General features: G+C 37.6%; 1 protein-coding gene across 6 annotated transcripts in view; it reads left to right on the top strand.

Annotated features, from left to right (window-relative positions):
* The window catches only part of Mctp2 (multiple C2 and transmembrane domain containing 2), a 219,554-nt gene that overhangs the window by 73,586 nt on the left and 128,365 nt on the right, over positions 1 to 17,603 (top strand). For 5 of the 6 annotated variants that reach the window (XM_015493108.2, XM_048790319.1, XM_048790320.1 and 2 more), the window contains one exon: positions 17,315 to 17,457. In XM_015493108.2, the coding sequence (XP_015348594.1) occupies positions 17,315 to 17,457 (143 nt within the window). Of the gene's footprint in view, positions 1 to 12,873; positions 14,068 to 17,314; positions 17,458 to 17,603 lie in introns of those variants that run through there. The other variant, XM_048790322.1, reaches the window with a different exon arrangement.

Genomic DNA, 17,603 nt, shown 5'->3' on the forward strand with positions numbered 1-17,603 from the left:
TAACCACACAATTCCATTCTCTACTTTCTGGTAAGTAGTTTTATCTGTAAATCACAATTGCTCATCTCTGCATTGTGCCTCTTCTTGGGTCCCATCCTTGTCATAAACAAATCCATGAATAAATAGATATCTTATGCTGTTTTCACTGATGGAGCATAGACACCGTTCTCTCCTGAAATAACATCAACAGGGTTTGGTCATCAGTCAATGTGAACTTGCCTCCCATCAATATCCTCACTCTTGTGTTGAGGCTGCATGGTGTCCAGTAGGTACCTCTGTCAGATAAAGCTCACATCAAGTCCATTTTGTGACCACTTACTCATAGACTAAAAGAGAGTTCTAGAGAGACTATATTTATCTTTATTTGGAAGAAGGTGTCCTAAACATGCACATTCATGTCCTATTTTAAATTTTTGGAATTATCCCCAAGTATGAAATGTTGGGGATTTACAGCTCTGGATCTCTACTATGGGCCACTTATTGCTTTTCCAATATTCCTTTTTTTCTCTTTTGGTTTATTCAAGGGGTTCACTGTCTTTGATCGATCCTACTGATACAGTTAGGGCACAGTTCTTAGTGGGTAGTCAGTACACACAGTGGATGTTCATGAAGCACAGTGGATAACTGCAAATGTCACATAATGAAGAAAACAACAGGTTTCATGTGCAGTTGCTCCATACCCCGTTGTTTTAAATTTTTAATTGGCATATGATAATTTTATATACTTATGGGGTACAATACAATATTTTGATAGATGTATATATTGTGTAATAATCAAGTCAGGGTAATTAACATATCTATTACCTGAACTTTTCCCATTTCTTTCTTGTGAGACCATTCAAAAATCCTTTCTTCTTGCTACATGAGATATGAAATATGTTGTCATTAGCTATAGTCACCTTGCTGTGCAGTAGAATACCAGAGTCACTTGCTCCTGTCTAACTGTAGCATCCATTGGCTGAGTCCTCCCCACCTGGCTCTTACCCATGTGACTCCCAGCATCTGCTAGGCCACTCTCAACTTCTGGGACATCAACTTTTTGAGATCCCACAGCTGAGTGAGAACATGAGACACTTGTCTTTCTGTACCTGATTTATTTCCTTTAATATAGTGGTCCATCTGGGTTCATCATGTCACAAATGACAGCATTTCAACCTTTTTATGTCCCCTAAATGTGCACCAATGTGTTTTACTACTATTAATTAGTAATAATAATGAAAATCTCCTGCATTTCTGACACCCAGTATAGAGCTCATTCCTGTGATCCACGGGAACACACCCGTCACACCCATCAGTGAACTTGGGACCTTGTGTCAATTTGTCAATGTCCCTATGCCCTCTCTTTCTTGAACACAGGTTTTTGTTTTTGTTTTCCTTGGGAAATTTTATTTTCCTGATATGAAATCATGTATTTTTAATTAAAAACACAGCAGATCCAATTGATCAGCTACTGATTTCCAGTCACAACAAGAATGTCCTTTTAAAGTGGTCAGCTGTGTTGCCACCCTTGATGGTAGAGGAACTGCTGCTGCAGGATCTTTAATTCTAGTTGTGCAATCTCCTCTGTTTTTTGAGTTTGGGAGGAGAAAAGTCACTTTTGATGACTCACTACCTTCTCATGAAAGAGTTCAGCATTTTCTTTGAATTGTTACATAAGCATTACTGTTTTTGTAACCTCTGTCTAGAACATGGTTGGCAAACATTGTATGTACAAGACCAGCCAGTAGACAGCTTAGACTTAAATGGCCCATAAGTGACAACTATTCAACAGTCTTGACATAGTTGGAAAACAACAGTAGATAAGAAGTAGATAAGTAAGCATGGCTGTGTACCAATAATCTTATTTACAACAACAAGCAGTGGGATGGATTTGCTAACCTCAAATAATAAGGTCTTACATTGCTTACTATAGATTCTTGCTCTATGAAACTTTTTTAAATTAGCGAACTAATTATTTGGAATAAAGGAGGTATAGCATTTAATTAGGCAGTGATCAATATTGGAAATTTATGCTTTCAATGGAAGTTTCTGTGTAGGAAGCATCTTGGTGGTAATATGATCTAAAATAATGCACAAAATCTCAAGATTGAGAAGCAAAAATTCATCATTTTGATATTTCACTGGGCAGCAGAGGGAAAAGACAAGGCATTTTTCTCAGACAGCTCTGACAAATCTCAAGAATGAGTGTTAAATGGTACTTACAGGGTTTGTGAGTGATGTTTGGAACCTCAGTCCCTTGGACCAATGGAAGGTGGCAGGTGGGGTTGGGTCTTGGAAAGCAGAGCACCGTCTGCTGGTATCATTGGCCTGGCTGGGCAGTGGACTTCACTGTTTAAAATGCTGTGATCATTTTATCTAATACAATTCGTCACTTCTCTGGCTCAAATACATTTGGCTTGTTGGCTTATTATGTGGACTCTCAAAGTGGGATTTTGAGATTTTCTGTATTTTTTTTTCCTGAAGAAGCTTTTTAATCTACAAAACTGTAAATTATTCTTTGGAGAAAAATCAGAAGGATGCTCAGACTTCAGAATCCTGGGCAGATTTGGCAGTGGTGTCTGGGAAGGAGTCATGTTGTATAGTTGCTACCCAGGGTGCTGAATGATCAACTCTGTCCTCTGTCCCTTGTACTGTGTGTGTGTGTGTGTGTGTGTGTGTAAACCCAGAAAAAGTCTGCCCATCATTAAAAAGAATCAAAGTTAGTGAGTGAAGGAATAAGTCCTTGTCCTAAACATGCCTATGCACTCAGGAGTGACTGGGGAGTTTTGATTAGATCATTCTAGGAGTATGGCCAGATTTAGAAGATTGCTCTTTGCTGGTCATTTTCTAGTTCACAAATTTCCTTTGAATTTCTTGCTTGTGTTCCTTCAACATTTATTAGACTAGACCCTGAATTGGAAAGCTCATTATTCAATTAAGCAGACAAATAGTTTTTGTTGGCTTGTTTTTGATTTTGCTGGGAAACATTGCTTACTATAGAACAAGATGTTCCTAAATTCTGTAAATTGTCCAGGCATGGCCTTGTGCTTATCTGTTTAGCAATCTGTAGGATAAAAATCATGGCCATCTCCCTCTACCTCAGTCATTGCTTATTTTCCCCTGTCTGACCCTTCTCCCCTTTTCTCCCTCTTATTCTTCTTTTAATTTGCTGCTTCTCCTTTGATCATGTTTTACCCCTTCTCTTAATCCCTTTTCCCTTAAAAAAAACTTTTTTTATATTCCCCATTTCCTTCCCATTTTTTTATGAGGAGTTAGATGTGATGTATCATTATTATTATTATTATTGGTACCAGGGATTGAACTTGGGGAACACTTAGTCACTAAGCCACATCCTCAGCCCTATTTTGTATTTTTTTATTTAGAGACAGCGTTGCTTAGCACCTTGCCATTGCTGAGGCTGGCTTTAGACTTGTGACCCTCCTGTCTCAGCCTCCTGAGCTGCTGGGATTATATTATTTTTAACCATACATCATACCTCTTTTAAATTTTTGATCTGAGCCATTGTTTAGTAGCTCTTGGTCTTAAATTTTGAGGTTGGTAAAACACAAAGAATGATATGACCATTCAAGTTTAAATCCAACTGCCTCATAATTTCCTTGATGCACAGAGGGAAATTGGACTCAATTTCCCACAGGAAGAAACTTGACTGAGGAAAGTATTTTGGTGTCACAGAGCAAGTTTGTGCTTATGGTCAGCAGCTGGGTTCTAGGCCTAGCTTGAGCTTTGGCTTTGTGACAGTTAGCTCATATCCTCTGAAATCCTGCAGCATTACTGGCTGGAAAACAGTAGCCTTGCATTTACACCCTGGGTTTCCCCAGGAGTAAGCCAGTTGCAGGAGTTCCCCTCTGAGGACTGGAAGACTAGCATGTTGCTGGTGCCCTCTTGTGGCCACTTCGCAGCATTGCAAAAGGGAAAGAAAAGTCGATTGAAGGAGTCCTTGTCACATTATTAGAGCCATAAAAATCACTCCAGCTGAGTTGAGGGTTGATGGTCGTCATTTTGATGTGAGTTTTAGGTTATGAAAATTCATGATCTGTATATCCATAAAACTGCTTCCATTCTCGATTGCCAGCACAGATAGATAGTTGACATTTGTTTATAGAGTAGCTACAGCTTCCTCTTCAGGTGACCGAAATAATAGATTTGACAAGACATTTTCATATCCAAAAGGAATGGTATAGAGAAAAGATTTAAAGTTCTTCCAATAGGATAGGATTCTGCAACATAATAGGTATTTAGTAACTTACCGAACTCTTACCAAAATGTTCCAAGATAAGGTTCTTCTGATTTAACTTCTGTTCAGCTTTTATTATTTAGTAGGCTAATTTTTATGATCATACCATTTTTATGATGATACATTTTTTCTTTATAAAGAAAATATACTCCTGTATTAGATCTAGACAAAAATACAGTCTCCTTTTGGCTATAATATGGGGCAAGTGGGCATTTCGAGACCTCTATTCTGTGAACTGACGAGGAGCCCTATACATCTCAAAGGGTGTGTTCTCAGGGGTATACTGAGGTTTTCATCCACTGGGATTGGCCAGCTCCTTTGCAGTCTCTTCCATGTCCCTTGCTGTGTGTACCACAAAAAAAAAAAGATCGTTTCCTTTTGTGCCATAATGTGAAGTGTTATGAAGCATTGGATAATTAGTTACAAGTATGGACTTTCAACACAGTCCATCTGAACTTGACCATTTCCTTGGTCACTATTGATCCATGAGCCTACTGGCTTAGCTGATGACTAGGATTGAGCTAGTGGGTGCATTTGTGGGACCTCTGTGTGTGTATGGGTGAGAGGTAGTGGGTGATATGGCAATATACAATGAGCATTAGCTGTGATTGCTATGGATATTCTTATTCTTGTTTTAGCTGGTTTTGTTTTGGTTTACTTTTTTAAACTCCCTATAGAAAGGAAATGATTTCAGAATTTTTCAAGTTTTATTATGGGCCCTTTCTTCCCAGTTTTTGATAATTTATCGAGCATTTTGCTTTTTTAGTTTTTGAAATCAATTTTGGCTCCCTCCACATTCTAATCCAGGCGAAGAGTGGAGATGGTTGTTGAGGTCTTTCCTGAATCCACTTCCTATTATTGAAGAGACAAGAGAAATGAAAAAGACTATTTTTGGAAGGTATATTTTTTGAATGTTGACTCTTGTGGATTGGTGGTTTCATTTTTTCTATCTTAAATTTGATGCAGCAAATTTCCTTCAAATATAATAGTGACCTGGGAAAAATTGGCATGGGTGAAGCCATGTCAACAGGTTATTGCTAGAATTTTAAATAGCACACACTTCATCAGATTCTTTAAAGATGCTTTCCTTTCTAAAGTAAAACAGGACCTGGTTTTCAGATTGCTGGATCATGGGCTTTTATTTCCCAGACATATTTTTTCTATATTATAAGATTTTCATTTTGAGAAGAAATCCAAAGCTTAATAGTACATTATACTTTGTTTAATCAGTGATTAAGATTGAGTTTATTCAAAATTTTTGTAACTGGGAATAAGGTCACAGCGAACATTCTTCTGTCTAAATCTACATGTTCAACTTACGCTTATGATTTCTTTGGAAGTCATCTCTTGGGGTGGATTGGAGTTTTTCTGCCACATGATATGACCTATTCAAGAGTCTCATTACAGAATTTCCCGCTTAGTCCTGAGAAAGACCTACTTTTGTTACCCACTAGAAGCATCAAAGTTGTTCAATTTCTATTTCTTACCTATGTTGGATGAAGGATAACTTTATTATTTTGATGGAGGAAAATAGTGATTTTGTTCTTGTTTTAGTTTGTATTAATATATTTGGAACCTTAAATATGTTTGATTATGGGGTATTTGCTTTTATTGTACACATCTTATTCTATCTATTGTCGTGTCTGCTTCTGCCATAGCCTTGACATGTTCCCATCTATTTTTCTAATTTGTCATTTGCCTTTATTTTTTTATAATTTTTTTAAAAGCATCACTTTAGTCTCACAATCTGATTCTGAAGATTGTCTTCCTTTGTTTTCACACTGAAAAAGGACTTTTTTGGAGAGTCATACACATGAGACTCTATTTATTCTCCTTCTGTCTGGTTACGGTTTTCATTTATCTCTTCCATCTGTTTCAAATTTATTTTGATTTCTGGTCCAGTGTAGAAACTTAGGTATCCATTTGGCAAAAGTAAAACAAACTAGACCTATTTATTTCTTTCCCTAGTAATTTGACTGGCACCTTTTATCATATATTGAAATGCCATAAATGTTGGGGTTTGCACCTAGTAATTCTCTTTGATTCTGGCTGACATATTCCTTTGTACAGGGGTCAGACACCAACCACAGTTTTGCTGAAAGGACACAATTAGACCACTTTATTTTGAAAATTGGAGTTTGTGTCTCAGTGTAGTACCTTCTCTGGACACCAGATGGCAAGATTTCATTGAGATGCTGGTGTGAGAGCAGCAGAAACATAGGGCAAACCAGAAACTCTCCAAGATGTAACGTGGGCAGCAATGCCCAGGTCCTGGAGCAAAGGGTGAAGCTGAGTTTTGAAATCAGTTTGTTTATTCTTTTGTGACTAGATACACATCAGGAGCAGGCAGGGTCTTCCTAACAGGCTTTAATGTATCACTGTTACTGAGGTTTGCCCTATTGAGAGTTGTGTTGCTTGGTTTTGTTTTGAGGCTCTACAAACTCATGAGTTGGTTTGGATGTTCTGGATACTCACAACCTTACTGAGTCTGTTTCTCTGCTGTTTCATCAGAATCCTGCCTAAATTCCTATGAAGCACCAAAACAAAACAGAAAAAACCTGGGATGGTCCTTGGTTTCCTTTACATAAAATGCCTTATGCACAACCAAAGATCATTGATTTGAATTTAATGTACACCTTTTATTTGCTTGAAGGGGACTTCTTAAGTGTATGCTTATATTAATTGTTCCTACTCCTAAGATGTATGTCATGCTGCATGCTGTACTACAAGTTGTCTTTTTGTTTCTTTTGACCCAGTGTCTGTAATGTTGATATGGGGTGTTCTGGACTCAGTATGTGCATGTTTATGTACACCTGTGCCCCACCCATGTGTCCATAATTTACATAAAGCTTAGTTGTGATTTCAGCCTCAGCACATATTCACACCCTACTAAATAATGGTTAGGTGGGATGTTCTACTTCCCTCATTCTTTGAAAAATGTTTATACACACACACACACACACACACACACACATATACATACATACATACACACACACATACATACATTTTTAAAGGGGAGGAGAGAGAGAGAGAGAGAGAGAGAGAGAGAGAGAGAGAGAATATATCTTTTTTGTAAATGGACACAACACAATGCCTTTATTTTTTTATGTGGTGCTGAGAATCGAACCTGGGTCCCACCTGTGCTAGGTGAGCACTCTACGGCTGAGCCACAATCCCAGCCCAAGTTATATATATTTATTTAAGGTACAACCAGATATTTGCTATCTATCTACATATATGCACATACATACACACATCTAATGAAATGATTACTAAAAATCAAGCCAATTTTCATATCTGTTATATAGTTATCCTTTTGTGTGTTTGGGTAGAGAGATCCACCTAAAATTTATCACATTTCTAGAGTACAAGACAACACAATTAATTATAATCCCTGTGCTATGTATTAACTCTCTAGCCTTTTTCTTCCTATGTAACTATAACTTTGTATCTTTTTTGTCTACCTCTCCCTGTTTGCTCCTTCTACCACTCCTTGGAACCACTGTTCTATTCTCTGGTGTATTCAACATTCTAAGAAATAGATTCCACATATGGGAGAGATCATGCAGTATTTCTTTCTGAGCCTGGCTTATTTCATTCAGCATAATGCTTTTCAGTTTCATCCCTTTTGTCGTGAATGGCGGGATTTCCTTTTATAAGGCTGAATTTCTTCTCTTTAAAGCAGCAGTGTAAATCCTGTGTGTCTCTATGAGTTTTGTGGGATGAAGTGAGATAACACCCATTGTCAGTGTTCTTACCAAACTTCAATCCTGTTCCATCTTTTCCAAGTGGGCTGGTGCCCTTTTTTTTAAGTTCTATGCTTAAAGAGTAGCTTGTGCAGGGGATGTTTTATTGTGTTTTTAAAAGAAAGGAAAACATTAGCATATTAATCATTATGTGTCTTTTGGCAACATGGATTTCTGGAACACAGATTCTCTGGTTATCTGGTTTGCTCCTCTTATATTTCATAAGAAATATAAGCCCTTTCTAGCTTCTTTTTACTGATGCATTCCATCCACTTCCTCTTCTCTCACTTTTCTCTAGGTTGCTGTCCTTCCTCCTGTTTTGATGTTACTAGGATAGTTAGTGTGTGTGAGATACCTAAGCGTCCCACCTCACAGTGCTTCTGGTCATCTGACCAAGAATGGGGCCCAAGCCCAGTCTTTCAATGACTATCTCATTAAAAGCTAGTTTGTTCCTTCATATACTCACCAAATAGAGGATTTACTAAAATTACTGAATTTATCAGTATATCGGCATGTTTCTTTCATCTGTAAAAGAAGTTATACAAGTTGTACTTGTATATTTTAATTTTGGGTGGGGGCTTTTAAAAATACCTTTCACGGGGTTCTGGCTCACATCATTGATGCTTTATGAAGACATAACAAAAGTAGCAATTCAACAAGATTTAATTTTTTTATGCCAAAAAAAAAAAAAGAAGAAGAAGAAGAAACAGAGCACATGATAGCCTAGACTGCAGAGCCCAGAAAGGAGAAGCCTAAGGAAAGAAAAACAGAAGGTACTAAGGGGAAGTCGGGTGGGGATGGGACTTACAGAAAGGGGGTGAGGGAGTCTGCAGTGGTGATGGGGAGGTCTGAGGAAGTTTTAGGGAGGCCATGATGCAGGTAGATAATCCAGAAGCCCTAGGAGAACCTCAGTGTCCAGTTCCCCAGGGCTTCCTTATAATCTGCTTTTTCTTCCATATATGTTTCCATAAACTTTTGTAAACTTGTCAAAGCAAGTTTTGATAAAATTGAAAATTTCAGATCATTGATTCCATTGTAAGTTGGTCTTTGGAAAAATCTTTCAGTAAAGTGGATTTTTTTTGAAATTGCCTGGAGCTACAGCATCTCAGGATTCCCCCAGGGACAATTCTGGCTCAAGGTACCACTGAGATTTTTTTTTTTTTTTTTTTTTGCATTGGGAGTCCCCTTAGAGGGGAGAAGTCAAACATAGTTGGGAGATAGTTCCAAAATAGTTCGATTGGGGTGTGTTAAATAGCAAAGCAAAGAGGGTAAGGCCAGTATAAGGTTGGAGAAGAAACAATCCTGAAATTGGTAATTAAAATCAGCTCCTAGACGCATAGAGCTGTCCTCTATGGAAGGATGGGACAGGGCCTAGCTGGGAATGTGTGTGTGCCCTCATTTAACTTGAATGGAAAAAAAAATAAAACAAAACAAAAACTAGCTGGGACTTCTTTTTTATTATTTATTTTTAAATTTGTTTTAATTAGTTATACTTGATAGTAGAATGCATTTATACACTTTGATATATCATATATAGATGGGATATAATTTAGCTGGGACTTGTGTTAGGCTAGAAATCTGCCAGTAACTTAAGCAGTATAGATTTTACTCCATAGGAAAATCTCCTTATATAATTAAGGAAAAATGACCTCTGTGTTTCCATAATGTCCATTATCGTTTCTGAAGAGGTCAGTGAAGAATACAGCAGGAGGACATTACTCCATCAGGATATCTTAGCCTAACTGCCAGAGAGAGGGCAGCAGCCCCTGTGCAAAAATCAGCACTGCCTTTGTTTCCCTTCTCTCAAAGTCAAGTCTGGCTCTGTTATTTAGCTAACTTCAAGGAAAGCAAGAACTTAGGGCCCCCATGTAAAAGCAGCTCGTTTTTTTTTTTTTTCTGGCAAGGAGAAAGGATCCTAAACAGGTGTATATATTCAGAACATTCTGAATGTGTTCATATAAATAGAATGAACCATTCCTTGTTACTCTGGCCCTAGAAGATAAGACAAAGTCAGGTTTATACTGTTTATATTTGCATGTACTGTTTATGCAATGAGTTCATATTTTCCGTAAAGACTTAGTAAATAATTGTTGACTGACTTTAATCTGAAATTTTAAGCTCTATTGAAGAAATTTATCAGATGTTGCCAAATGTGAACTTCATATTTAAAATGGTGATTTTTTTTATGAACAATTGACTCCTTTAAGAGATACATGCAATTAAACTAGCTTAAGTCTGCTTTTATTTCAGAGAAATTGCAAGTCTAAATTTTATAACTTGGCATGTGAGCTTTGCTGATGGCCAATAAGTAGTTTATTTACAAATAATGCTTTTCTATTTAAAATAATGGATTTTTAGTTTAAATTATAAATGCTAGTGTTTCGAAATTACACTAAATAGTGAGTTTTCATATATATGTGCAGATATTTAAACTGAGTCATGGAAATATATTTATGGGCATGGAAAAAAAAACTGATATTATTGCCTGAAGAAAGCAGACAAATAAAACCATCTGAAGGCCAATTTGTTTTTGTGAAAAGAGAGTGTGTGTGTGTGTGTGTGTGTGTGTATAAGTGTATAAAGTGTAAATAAACATCAGCACTAAGCTTTTCTTAGGTGGTAGGAATTTTATTTCCTCCTTAGCTCTTTTTTCTTTAACCACATCTTGATTTTGCTTTTGACATAATAGCCATGAGTTATTATATCAGAAACCACAAAGAGAAGTTGCTTGTAATTCGAGGTGTATTATTTGTATTTTATTTGCATATCACAGTGGTTTTCCTGAGCTATTCAATGTGGCATTCTGTTTATGACTTCTTTTATTGATACTGGCCAATTTTTCATTGCACCCATAATGTAATAAAAACCTCTAAGGATGATAAAGCCAAAAGGAGAATAAAATGCTCAAGTTCTCTGGTTCCTAGTGACTCCCTTCTGATGGCAGACCCTGTATCTTAATGAAGCAGCCCAATTTTTTTCATCAGGTTTTATCTCCACTTTGCTCTGAAATTCTCAATGAGTAACCCCAGGACTTCAGATAGGGAAGTAGCCAGTGTTCATGAGGACTTAGAAATTTTTAGTTTTAATACAGCCATTTCCTTATAGGGGAGTGAAAATTGTTTGACAGAAAAAATTTCAAATCACCTGAATCCCTGTAGAAATGTATAAGATAAAAAATGTTCTATCCAACTTATGGAAAGGAAAGTGATATAAATTTCATGCCTTTAGAGATGGCAATAATGGAACATTATAGAGAAAATTAGCAGTGGGTGTTATCCTCGACATTAAAATAAAGCAAGTGAATATTAGTACTACTTAAATGGTTATACACTCTCTTCCTTTTTAACTTAATTGAGTAGTGATACTAGAAATAGTAGCCCTTACTATGAAGCATTCTAAGCAAATGGCTGGAGCCTGCAGTCATTAAAGTGTATAAGTCTGTTAAGCTCTCGAGATAAGCCTTTGAGATTCGCAGATTTCCATCTTATAGGTGAAGACAGTGTAGTATAAGGAAATCTAGTCAATGGTCCGCAGTTACACAGTTCCTGGAAGGAAGGCTGGGGATTTGCACCTACCATGTCCATCTAACTTCAGATTGTATTCATTCATTCATCCTGTTTATGGTCCACCATTCATATCTTCCCTTCCAGAAACTTTGATTTGGTGAGTTTAACATTATATTCATCAATTCTCCATGTAACATTCTCTGTGTTTCAACAATATTTTCTGATATAGAGAGTGAAAAAGTTTTAAGCTCCTTGTTTGTCTTACTGGATTTCTTAGCGGAGTTTCATTTAAAAAAAAAAATTATTATACATTGTATAAGTTCCAAGCAAGAAAATTGCAGGCAGATTTTGCCAATGGCTATGATGGTATACCTCTTTCAGACTGCAGAGCATCTCTGCAGATGAAGTTGTTTGGATGGCCACCTCTTGTGGTCTGGGTCCAGCGTCCTCCTCAGTCTTCAACAATCTACTGTGTATCTCAGCTGTTAGGTTTCTTTGCTTTATCCTCTTTCTTCTTCATTCTAAATTATGAGGTGCTGCCAGATTTATATTTCTAATGCTTGGCTCTGATCATTTTACTCTCCTACTCATGAGTGAACCTGAATTTCCTTCACTGTTCATACTAAAATAATTACAGATGGACCAAAGGCCTAAGTGTTAAAAACAATAAGAACAACAGCAGCAGCAATAACAACAACAAAACCAGAACAAATGGAAAGTAACATGGCTGAATTAATTTGAAATCTTGTAGTGGGAAAATTGCTTCTAAGCAGGATGTTAAATAACAAAGCTCAAGTTTTTAAAAAATGGTATATTTGACTAAATAAAAATGAACTTAACCTTGCCAATAGTAAGTTTAAATAAAGTTTGACAAGATTTATATTCAATAACTGATTTCCATGGTGAAGGGCTCCTCCAAACCTGTAAGCCAAAGACAAACCATGAGCCCATTGAAAAATTGCCAAAAGATAAAAACAAGAATTTCACTGATGGAGAAATACGAATGCAGGTAACTAAAATATGAAAGATCCTGAAATGTGAAAGATAGAGGAATATGAAGATAGCAAGTTCTTCATGTGCCATTGGTTGAAAATAAAAACCTATAATATCCAAAGTTGGTAAGCAAGAGAAGAAACAAATAAAAAAATATATACTACTGGTGGGAGTATAAATTTGCAAAACGTTTGAAAACAATTTGATAATGTGTGTCAGAAACGGGCTGGGGATGTGGCTCAAGCAGTAATGTGCTCGCCTGGTATGCACGGGGCGCTGGGTTCGAACCTCAGCACCACATAAAAATAAAATAAAAGATGTTGTGTCCACCAAAAACTGAAGAATAAATATTTAAAAAATTCTCAAATTCTCTCTCTCTCTCCTCTCTCAAAAAAAAAAAATGTGTCAGAAACAAAATGGCACATTTTCGTTTGTCCAACAGTTCCAGTATTAAATCTTCTTAATATAATCATCTTTGAACTTATAGTTATGCAAAAATGATTATTGCAATATTGCTTGTACCAGTAAAAAAAAAAAGAGGAAGTGATGTAAATATCCATTATTTAGTGACTAGTAAATAAATTGATTAAAACCAAATGCTAAGTTATTGAAAAAACAACAACAGCAACAACAACATAAATCCCAGCAACATAAATTGCTAATATGAAAAGAACTCTAAGGTACGTTACTTGTGAAAACACAAATTCTTGGTTTTTTTTTTTTTCTCCCTAAAATGCCCATAAAACTGTTTATGGTGAGCACATCAGACAAACTGAACAGGGAAGAGTAATAGGGTACTGAATTTTCATTTCATACCTTTCAGGGTTTTGTGCACATATTACTTTTAATTTTTAAAAATAGAAAAGTAGGACAGGAAATAAAACACCTGTAATTCTTGCTGAATAATAACTAATCTCCTTTTTTATTTTTTAGGGCCCTTGGGCCTCTGATGTGAACCTGCCTGTTAAACTTTATTTCTCATTATATTTTTCTACCTTAACTTCTGGATCCATTGGACTGCTTGCTTGGTACCAAACATCTCCATTCATTTTGGGTCCCCTCCCTACCTCCTTCTCAGTGCCAGTACCTCCTACTGGAGTGACCTCAGTCCTTCTGTGCAAGTTTGCACCCACTCTTGTTTTAACTCCCATGTCCTTTAGTTCAGTCTCCACTGATATCTGAGCTGAAAATAATGTTTCCTGCACATGAACTGGCATAACCTACCTTGTTCAGTTCTACTTGGACAATCACTCTGTGACTTGGTATTCTGTTAGGGGTGTCTGCTGCTATCAGGAACAGAGGAGCAGGATGTGGGAATGTTGTATCTCAGAAACCTCCCAGAATGCCTAGCACAGAGCCAAGCTCAGATGTGATGTCAGCTGTCTGACAGGCTCAGTGCCAAGCAAGATATGGCCATTGGTAGTAGTGTCAGCATCCTGAACACGGAAGAGAACTGTCCTGCCTGGTGTCAGGAGCAGGAACAGGTGCAGCATTTTTGGAGGACCAATGACTAGCCATCAATTTCTCTCAGTATCTACATTCATCACTAGACATCTACAGGGAATTGGTTCCAGGACCCTGGCAGGTAACAGAATCCATAGAATTCAAATCTTTCATATAAAATGTCATCATATTTGTATATAACTTACATATGCATCCTCCCATGTACTTTAAATAATCTCTGTATTACTTATAATAACTATCATAAATGCTATGTCAAGAGGTGTTATGCTGCATTGTTTAGGGAATAATGACAAGGAAAGAAAGTTTTCACTTGTTCAGTACAGATGCAGATTATGCATTTTATTTTCAAATATTTTTCATTCATGATTGATTGACTCTACAGATGCAGAACTGGTAGATATGAAAGCCAAAGTGATTTTTTTTTTGCTTTTGTTTTTGGTACCAAGGATTAAACCCAGGGGCACTTAAGCACTGAACCACATCCTCAGCCCTTTTTAATTTTATTTTGAGACTAGGGTGTTTCTAAATTGCTGAGATTGGCCTCAAACTCACCATCCTCCTGCCTCGCCTTCCCTGGGGTTATAGGTGTGCACCACTCTGCCCAGCAGCCAGTGTTTTTAAAAAGGGAAGGACACTCAGGCCATGGATTCTGGACATCTTGATATTCTGAGTTTTTGAGACTCCTTCAGGCTCACGTGGCAGAACTGGGAGCAGTGCCTACATGGAGACCCTGTCTCTGGGCTAACTCCCATCCTTCTCCACCCACAATACCAACTACCACAAGAGCCTCATTGTGTAGGAAGCTCCCAGCAAACAAGGTTAAAGTCCACCCATTCAGGTGTCATCTCATCATTTGTATAATCTGGGAGTTGCATTCCTGAGCAGCCGACCCTCTTTTCAGAACCTGCCTAGTTGAGATGTCACTTCCCTGACAGTGAGGCACTTAGGCTCCAAGAGAGAAAATCACCATGCGCTCCCTCCCTTTCTCAAATTTTCCCCAACAATTAACGCTGCACTAACTTGACACCCTCTTCCTTGTTTGGCTTTGTAAACCCAGGTCCTTTTTTCTATTAATTCCAGACATTAATATTTTCTTTCACGCAACTGCCGCCATTCACCCGTGAAACAGTTTGAACATTATGTAGCTGTCAAGATGCCTGGGGATTACCCAGTATGCCTTGCCTGTGAGAAAGTGACACCACGGAGGCCGAGTTTTGAGATGTTTATTTTGAGAGTACGCTGACAAGCATGAAGGCCTGATCCCAGAGTGGCAATTTCATTTAATTAAAGGCCTCTTTTTATTATAGTTTTCCACCACTTTTATATATATATATCAGAATGATTGTTAAAGTCTGGCTAGCCAGAGGATTTCTCTTGGACTGTTAAAGGGAGGCGGGTGGGCGGGTTGCTCCCTCGCTACTGAGAATCCACTGAATGACTGTGAATGCATTTATTTTCACTATCCCTCTAAGAGCTGCTGCTCAACATGTTGTGTGTGTGCCCAAGTTTCAAATCAGAGGAACTGGGCTTCTACCCATATTCTGTGTTGCCAACCTTAAAATGTGAGAGTTGAATATATACATGTATCTATAGCTTAATTTCTTTTGTTTAGAGTTATTATCCTGGAGGCTGGGGAATCACTCAGTGGTAGAGCATTTACTTGGCATGTGAGAGGCCCTGGGTTCCATCCCCAGCATAGTAAAAAGAAAAAAAAAAAAGGCAGTAGCCTTGTTATGCTGGAAGGCTGACTTTTCAGATTGTACCTTGGTATACCTATTAAGACTTTCTTTCATTGGTGCATTATGATTGTACTTAATAGTGGGATTTGTTAGGCCATATCTGTACATATATATAACATAATTTGAGCAATTGTTCCCAGGACATCTCCTTTCCCCACTTCTCTTCCTCTATAGTGATGTTACTTTCAGCTAAAATCGTTGGGAAACATTTTTTTAAAGTAATTTTTAATATGGGGCTAAATAAAAACGCAAAAGGACCTGAAAAATAATTCAATTAATTAATGATGGGTATTAACAATTCTGGGGCTAGGGCTGGGGCTCAACGGTAGTGCACTTGCTTAGCATTTGTAAGGCACTGGGTCAGATTCTCAGTACTGCATATAAATAAATAAAATAAAGGTCTATCAACAACTTTAAAAAGTTTTTTTAAAAATTCTATAAATGCTTGTGCCAGAGTAACCTAATCGATAATTTATATTCTTATATAATATTTGCTTCACTTTGATATTAGAAATTCATTTCAGTAAATATTTATGGGGACCTATCTTCCATGTCCAAGCCACTTGGGGTAGATTGTTGGCCTTCATATACCTTTTCATAGTGCTATGCTTCAAAATGAACTACAATGCCTCAAATTTGAATTTCTTCTTTATAGCATTTTCAGATGATCTTCATCTATCCCCTCATTGATTTTTCATTCATTTATGCCTTTTTTTTTTCTTTTCCTCAGGTATTAATGAGCTAGCATATCCCAGGCACTGTACGATGGTGCCTACGCATGTAACACACGGACACAGCCCATAATTCACATGTAATGTCTAAAGCCTGTTTTTTTCCCCCTCTCAATTGATCTGAAAACTATGGAAGAGGATCTGCCATTGCCCTTCATTTTGCTTTGAGCGCAGTAACTGGAGGGACATTATTCTTCCCTTTTGGTGTCCATTTCACAGCCCCTGGGAAGAACCCAGCAGGTCAGCAGTGTCAGGGCTGAGGCCAGCTGAGGGCCTGGCTGACTGGAGTTCCACTGGCAGGGGGGAAACAATGCTCTCTGCTGTCATGCAGGTGCCTGGGTGCACAGAGAATGGCAACTCTGTTGTTTTAATCTCTACGTCCCCAGATCCAGTCTGAGTCCCATCGCCCCATCTTTTGAGCCACTGGTTCTGGAGATTGATTTATTATGATTATATTTCAAAGTATGGGGTTCTGTTGAAGCAGCCATCTGGCTAAATATTTGAAACTTTTTTTTTTCCCTTTTCAGTGACTCTGTGCTCTCCCTAGGAGGGGTGTGCTTCTCCCCATGACTCCTGACACTGATGTTGGTTTCTGGAATTTTTGTGGGTAGGGAGGGGAGGAATGATGTATCCACAATGAAACCAAACAGAAAAAGCTCAGGGAACCCATTAGTATTCCGACTGTAAAGGCAAAGGGGAATTAGTCATTCACTCCCCCATTTTTTTTTTTTTTAATTTTTCTGGGGCCTTCTATCTCTATGCAAGGAGATGTTTGTTCTGGGTGTTGCTCTGTAGACTGCTTTGAGCCTGGGGACTATGGGAAGCATCTTTACTTAATAGAGATTCTAGACTTATACCTGGATGTTAAAACTTCTGTCTTGTTCTTTCTCTTTTAAAGGCACAAGTGATCCATATGTGAAATTTAAGCTGAATGGGAAGACGCTGTACAAAAGCAAGGTCATATATAAGAACTTAAACCCAGTTTGGGATGAAATAGTTGTGTTGCCAATACAAAGCCTTGATCAAAAGCTGCGGGTGAAGGTAACCATAGATGCTTTTCAAATCTCCTCCTCTAGTAGAAATATTTCTCAGTAGTTTTTCCATGACTTCTTAAAAGTTAACTTGCCCTTATTAATCTTCAAGGCTGGGTATTAATGATAGAGAATGAATTCTTTATACCCTTAGCA

The sequence above is a fragment of the Marmota marmota genome, unplaced genomic scaffold, assembly GCF_001458135.2.
Source record: "Marmota marmota marmota unplaced genomic scaffold, marMar, whole genome shotgun sequence".
Lineage (NCBI taxonomy): Eukaryota > Metazoa > Chordata > Mammalia > Rodentia > Sciuridae > Marmota > Marmota marmota.